At 36.5% G+C, this 7,143-nt stretch overlaps 1 protein-coding gene across 1 annotated transcript in view; it reads right to left on the bottom strand.

Annotated features, from left to right (window-relative positions):
* The window catches only part of LOC110039591 (zinc finger CCCH domain-containing protein 27), a gene marked incomplete at its 3' end in the record, with an annotated part of 34,000 nt that overhangs the window by 3,547 nt on the left and 23,310 nt on the right, over positions 1-7,143 (bottom strand). Inside the window, exon 5 of the mRNA XM_020744718.1 lies at positions 1,792-2,103. Coding sequence (XP_020600377.1) covers positions 1,792-2,103 — 312 coding nt within the window. The remainder of the gene's footprint in view (positions 1-1,791; positions 2,104-7,143) is intronic.

Below are 7,143 nucleotides of genomic sequence, written 5' to 3'. Positions count from 1 at the left end.
CCCCCAACCCCCCCCCCCCCCCCCCCCTAAAAAAAAAACGAGGAAAAAAACCAACTTCCCAGTGCGAGATGCCTGACAAGCAGAGATATGTAATGTTTAAGTTCTACATATCGGCAACGTGATGAGAATTCCAGCGACAATAATTAGTTTCTACAATTCAATTCTATGAAAAGTATGTTGACGCCGCAATGGTGGAAGATGGGAACAACACAATTCATTAGGCATCATTATCACAATAAAAACTGCCCATGATCAAAACCAATGTTTTCAATGAATTTCATTGTTTAGATTGCAAGTTCATAGCATTTAGCATCACAATCTATGGTAGCAGAAGTGTGGAAAACACTAATTCTGCAACCAGTCATGTTCAGACAAATTTACTCCTGCCGCCAATACATAGCATGTTTACAACGATTATATCCTTTTCTTATCACTGACATAGAATCAACAAGGCCTTCAGTAAGTACTAGGATAAGTTTCACTGTATGGTAAAGAGCACCATGGATAACACTTCCATTAATGAGAACTTCAAATTTATAAATGTATATTGGATTGACCACAAGATAATGTATAAAAATTTGACCTGAGTATTCTTTAACAGATCAAAGGAAAACTAAACAAGAAAAGTACTAAGTTTGAGCGAGCCACCTAAATATATTACAGCTCAAGGATGACAGTAGAACAAGCTTCTGACCATAAACTTCAGAATATAGAATCTTTCTTAAAAATTTAAACATTTAGCCTCAAGGTACATTGTTCACCTAGCTTTTTTAACGGACAAAATTATTACTGTTCTCCTTTACCCCCAAGAAAAGTAAAAGAATGAAACTGTGAATACATGCAAAGCTCCATGCTCTATCGGTTTTCTAGTAGGAAGTTCCTCCAGGTTTAGTAACAGACCTCCAAAGCTGCAGGCCTTAACAGAAATTTGTAAATCATGCAAATATGAAATTATAGGGCCAGTGAATGAAGCGTCCACTAATATTTGTCAGCTGTGGGACTTGTGCATGTGACCTTAACTATGCATTATCCAAGGATGCTGATGTGATTCCAACCCATAACACTCAATCATGATAGAGAGAACCAAACCGTTATTTTTTGCTCTCCCTCTCAAGTAAGGGTTCTAAATTAAATTATTTTTCTTTAACATCAATAATCATCATCATTAGTTTTATTTCAACTATAAGAGGTCAACTTTGTGAATCTGCATTTAAACATATTACATGCAAATATTGAATAAAATCTATCCATGTGATCATAAGTTTAACCACCTTTCTACTTCCACATACTAATTTTATCTAGTCTTACATTGGACGTATAATCTCCCTTCATTGTATATATTCAAAGTATCTAAAGTGTAGCTTCCATTACCTTATCTTCAATGATTGTCAATCTAATTGTTCCTTCAAAATAATCAATCCTTAATTTTCCATTATCTTATCAATAAGACCAATGCTTTTAGATTTCTGATAAAATAAATTTATCAAGTCCAATGAAGTAATTCAACAAAGTTAGTCAAAAGATTTGTAATCAAGTCAAATGATGAATTAGACTGAAATATAATGATGGTGTAGTTTCAAACTTATTTTTACCACCTTGTAATCTATTAAACTAACAACCCAGTGAAAATTTCTAGTTTAGAACTAAATGTGTAACAGTAGGTGTGCATATTGACTTCCAGGTGTGGTACTTGTGGTAATTTCAACTCCCCCAATTTAAAAAAAAAACGTATCAGAATTATAAAGAGTTAATCTTAACAAAATATATATATTGAGAGGTCAGTGGGCTTACATTCCCAAGTTTGGCTGGTAAAGGAGGCAAAACTCTGAATGAAGTAGGACGGTTATCGAGCTTAAATCTGTTAGGGTGTGACACTGGCATTCGAGAAGTTTGTTTTACAATTGAACATGCTTTCGTACTTGGTGAAACCTGGACCTCTGCCAAACTGCTCCGTTCTACAGATTTTCCAGCATCCTGGCATTCACTTGAAATGCTAATAGCCGTTGAAACAGAATCAACAGCTTTTGCTGAACCATTTCCTAGGCCTGTCTTTTGCTTTTTAACTGTCTGCTCCAATGATCCATCAGTCTTTTTGATAGAAGTCTGTACCAGAAAGTTTATAGACAATTAAAGATAACGGAAAGTGATGAAATAATGATCAAATAAATAAATAAAACATAGTACTTTATAAGGAAGAGTAATACAAAAAAATGAAAGCCATTCTTAGGGAAGAAGGGCAAGTGATATTCAAATGAATACAAAACCCAGAAGGGATCAGATCATAGAAATCTCCCACAATCTTGTGAATTCTACATGAATATTTACAGATATATGAAATTCCATCAATAAGATCACTAGCCTAATCCATATTAAACGGAGTCCATTCCATCAAACCTTCTTCATTCATTCCTACTGGGCCCGTTTGGGGCGGCTTATAAGTGCGGCGGCGTTTTTGAAAACGTCGCCTAACCGTTTGGTTTGCGCATTTTTAAAAACGCTGTTTGCTGCGTTTGAGTTTTTTACACTAAACACTGGCTTTCAGGACGCACAAGCTACCCCAAACAGACCCTTAATGTCGCCTAACCGTTTGGTTTGCGCATTTTTAAAAACGTTGTTTGCTGCGTTTGAGTTTTCTACACTAAACACTGGCTTTCAGGATAAGCTGCTTATCATGAAACGCACAAGCTACCCCAAACAGACCCTTAATTCCACATAAATAAGAAGAGGGATTTATCTACGTGCCACACAATTCCTATGTATTCACATATCAGACACCTAAATTTTGATTTTTACGTACAGGCCACCCATCCCTACTAACTTTTGGCCATAAGCAGGGTGGCCTGTACGTTAAAATCAAAGTTTAGGCGTCTGATATGTTAACACATAGGAATTGGGTGGCATGTAAGTAAATATCCCAAATAAGAACTCAATGTTTAGCAACCCTAACACACATACTAACCAAATTATCTTAGATCTACTATTTTTCTTCATAATTATTCCAAAATAATTACTACTATTACGGGTGCTTCTTCACCCTACAAAATATATGTACATAATCAGATCACCTGAATTCTACTTTATACTACCTTCACTGCAAAAAATACCACTCTCACCTCCACAATGATACAATCATTTCTAACTGTAATACTTGTAGATTTATAACACGTTCATTATTATAGCATTGTCGTTGCAATCAATTTGTTTATCAATGCCTTCTTCCAAATAATACAGTATGCCAAATCTAAGCACAATTTTAAAAAGTGTATTGTCAAATATTTTCTTATTGCATAGTGCTTTTAAAGCATTTTTCAATTTCAAGCGCCCACTTTAATGCAAAAGTTAGGAGGGACAATTTTGGATACAAAAGTTAACCTAAACTACGACAGAAAAAAAATAGCTATTGCTCAAACTCAAAAATTACAACGACGGCTCCTCAAAACAAGAATAAGACAACACAAAACATATAAATGGCCCTAAAAAGTAAGGACGGCAGGTCTGGAAGGGATTGGAAGTGAGTGCGGCAATGGTAAAGGGAGATGGGAGTAGCTGTGGCTAGGGGTGTAAAGAAGTCGAGTCGATCTCAAGCCACTCTCGGCTTGAGCTTGAGCTTGAATAATTTTATCGAGCTCAAGCTCAAGCTCAAGCTTAAGTCTATGAGTTCAAGCCGACTTGTTTATCATATAGAATGAACAATTATGAGATAAATAAGAAGAAATCACTTAATATAAAATACAAAATATTATTTTTTTTTGAACATTTTTAATATTTTTAAAGATAAAATCTTTAAATTTAATATATTTTAAATATATTTTATACTAATATTTTTTTAAACGAACCTGCTCACGAGCTAACGAGTCAAGTCGAGGCTAGCTAGAGCTAGCTGCTTATCGAGCTGAGCTCAAGTCGGCTCATAACAGCGACCTACTGAAAAGAGCTGGAGATAGGAGGCGTCAGTGTTGGAATGAACCAGAAGGGGTTGCGGCAGCCTGGAAGGAGTTGGAGGCAAGGACCGGCATGGTTGGAATGAGCAGGAAGTTGTTGCGGCAACCAGGGAGGAGTTGGTGGCTAGAAGCGGCAACTGGAGAGAGCAGAGGCTGTTCTGGCAACCTGGGAGGTGTTGAGGTAGGGAGTGGCATTTTTGGAGTAAACAAGAGGCTGTGCAACAGCCTAGGAGGTGTTGGAGTGGTCGACTGTAGTCGGACAGAAGTTGGATGGCCAGCGACAGCAGGACAAGTGTTGGAGGGCGGGTGGCAGCGGGAAGGGGAAGGAATAAGCGGAGATAATTCACCATCTTGGACAAGTTACAGACAGAGCACATTCTCGCCGTCGGATACAATACTTGGAAGGGAGAAACACCAAGAGGCAGCAATCTGAAATATGAAAACAATCAAGTAGTGAACCCTAAGCAAGCAATCAACACATATATAATAGATACCAATAGTTAGAATAGGAAGGAATTAAAATAAGAAGAAAATAGAATTAGGAAGGGGATAGAAAAAGGCAAGGAATATAATAGGAAGGGAATACCCTCCATGGAAAGGGAACAAAATAGAAAATATGAGGAAGGGGTGGTAATTCCCGCCCCGTTAGAAGAATGGCCACACCAGCCTCCCAGCTGGACCAACAACCACATGTCGAACCAACTAGTCAAGCCCATCAGCCCAGCTTAACGCAAAAGTTAACGAGGGACTATTTTTGATACTGAAGATAACCCAAACCATGACAGAACAAATAGTTATTGTTGAAACTCACAATTTACAACGATGACTCCTCAAAACCAGAATAAGACGACACAAAACGCATAAACGGCACTATAGGGTGAGGATGGCAGGTTTGGAAGTGGCTGAAAATGATTGCAAGGGAGACGGCAATAGCAGCGGTCTTCTGGAATGAGCTGCAAACAGGAGGCGGCAGTGTTGGAATGAACCAGAGGAAGTTGTGGCAGCCTAGAAGGTGCTGGAGGCAGAGAGCGGGACGGATGGAATGAGCAAAAGGTTGTTGTGGCAGTCGGGGTGGTGTTGGTGGTAAGGAGTGGCAAGGCTGGAGGGAGCAGGGGTTGTTGTAGCAACCCGAAAGGTGTTAAGGCAGGGAGTGAAATTGTTGGAGTGAACAGGAGGCTGTTGCGGCACCCAGAGAGGTGCTCCAGTGGTCGATGGTAGTTGGACAGATGTTGGATGGCCAACGGCAGTAGAACAAGTGTTGGAAAGCAAACAGGAGCTATAAAGGGAAGAAACTAGTGGAGATAATTCACGATCTATGATAAGTTACAGCCGGAGCAAATTCTCGCCGTCGGATAGAACAACCCTTGGAAGAGAGAAACACCCATAAGTAAAAATTGAAATCTAAAAACAATCAATTAGTGAACCCTAAACAAGCAATCAACACATATACAATACATGCCAGTTGTTAGAATAGAAAGAAATTAGAATAGAAAGGAATTAGAACTAGAAAGGGGATAGAAAAAGGTAAGGAATAGAATATGAAGGGAAATCCCTCCATGGAAAGAAATAGAATGGAAAACAGAAGGGTGAAGGGGCAGCGGGATCGGCACCCACATACCAAACCAACCAGTCCAGTCCATCAGCCCCCGCATTAATTTTGAAATTTAATCTATATTCACGCATACCCAAAAAGCGTCTATAAATCCATTCCAGACCTTGAAAGTAGTTAATTTAGGCAGCTTGCATTATTTTCTCCATTTGCATTTTTCTTTCAATGTCTCCTTATACCCCTCCCCCAACCAACACACAAAACAACCAGCGCTTTAGGAAAAGAAGAAGAATTTGATGTAGTTAATTTAAGCAGCTTGCATGATTTTCTCCATTTGCATTTTTCTTTCATTTCTCTTTGTGCCCCTCCCCTAACCAACACACAAAACAACCAGCTCTTAAAAACAAAAGACTTCTTAATTGCAATAAACTGGTCAATTTATATTTGAATATCTACCTTTCTAAGTTTAATTTTACAATTTTCATAAGAAACATTTGGATCACACCTTATTTTTGGTCAATTGTTCCTACAAACAAGATCTTCTTTAGCTCCTTCGTATTTTGAAATTATTATTTATTAGTTCTAGATTTTAAGACGAAAAGTTGTTAAATACAAAATACTATGACTCATTATCGTAGAATTAGATGGGAGAACCTACAAGACACAAATTAAATTATTTTTATTAGCAAAATTCAATATTTCAAAATTTGGGATGTTCATGATGAAGCAAATGCTATGTGGAATAAAGTAACAAAAACTATTAAACAATAGCAAAAGATGTACTTGGAGAATCGAGAATCAAAAGAAAAATAAGAAAAATTTTCTTTAAATAAAAATAGTTGGCGGTGGAATAATAATGTGCAAGAAAAGATAAAATATAAGAAATTATGTCATAAAAATTAGTTTAAATGTAAGAGCTTGGAAAACTGTAAAAGCTTAGAGAGTTGGGAAAATATCAAACGATCCGCAGGGAATCTAAAAGAACAATATGTGACGCTAAAAATTAACGGAATCTAAAAGAACAATATGTGACGCTAAAAATTATACTTTTAATGATATTTATAATCATATTTATAATAGATTAGATACTAAGAAGAGTGAAAACTATATGTATAAACTAGAGAAACAGAAAGAAAAAAAGTAAAGATTTAACTCAAGTAAAGTCTATTAAAGATGAAAATTAAAAAGTGTTTTTCTTATAAAAAGATATTCAACATAGGTGGGTGAGTTATTTTGATAAACTTTTAAATTAAGTTTCTGAAAATACGATTGACCTTAGTGATCTTAATATCGTTAATAATAATAAAACGTTTCATTTTTACCGTTGCATTAGTAAAAAAGAAGTTGAGGAGGCTTTAAAGAAAATCAAGGGTGGAAAGTCTGTAAGGTCTGATGATATCCCAACTGAAGGAAATGTTTAGGAGATTTGGGAGTTTCTTGGCTTACTAAACTCTTTAAAATTATTTTAAAAACTAAAAAGATGTCTGAGGAGTGGAGGAAGAGTATTTTAGTCCCTATTTTTAAGAATAAAGGGATGCACAAGAGTGTGTAAGTTATAAAGGAAATTAAGTTGATGTGTCATACTTTAAAATTATGGAGAGGGTAATAAAACATACGTTAAGATGTATTACAAAGATTTCTCATAATCAATTT

This window comes from Phalaenopsis equestris, unplaced genomic scaffold (assembly GCF_001263595.1).
Source record: "Phalaenopsis equestris unplaced genomic scaffold, ASM126359v1 Scaffold000002, whole genome shotgun sequence".
Taxonomy (NCBI): domain Eukaryota; kingdom Viridiplantae; phylum Streptophyta; class Magnoliopsida; order Asparagales; family Orchidaceae; genus Phalaenopsis; species Phalaenopsis equestris.
This window is presented reverse-complemented; position numbering and strand designations above follow the sequence as displayed.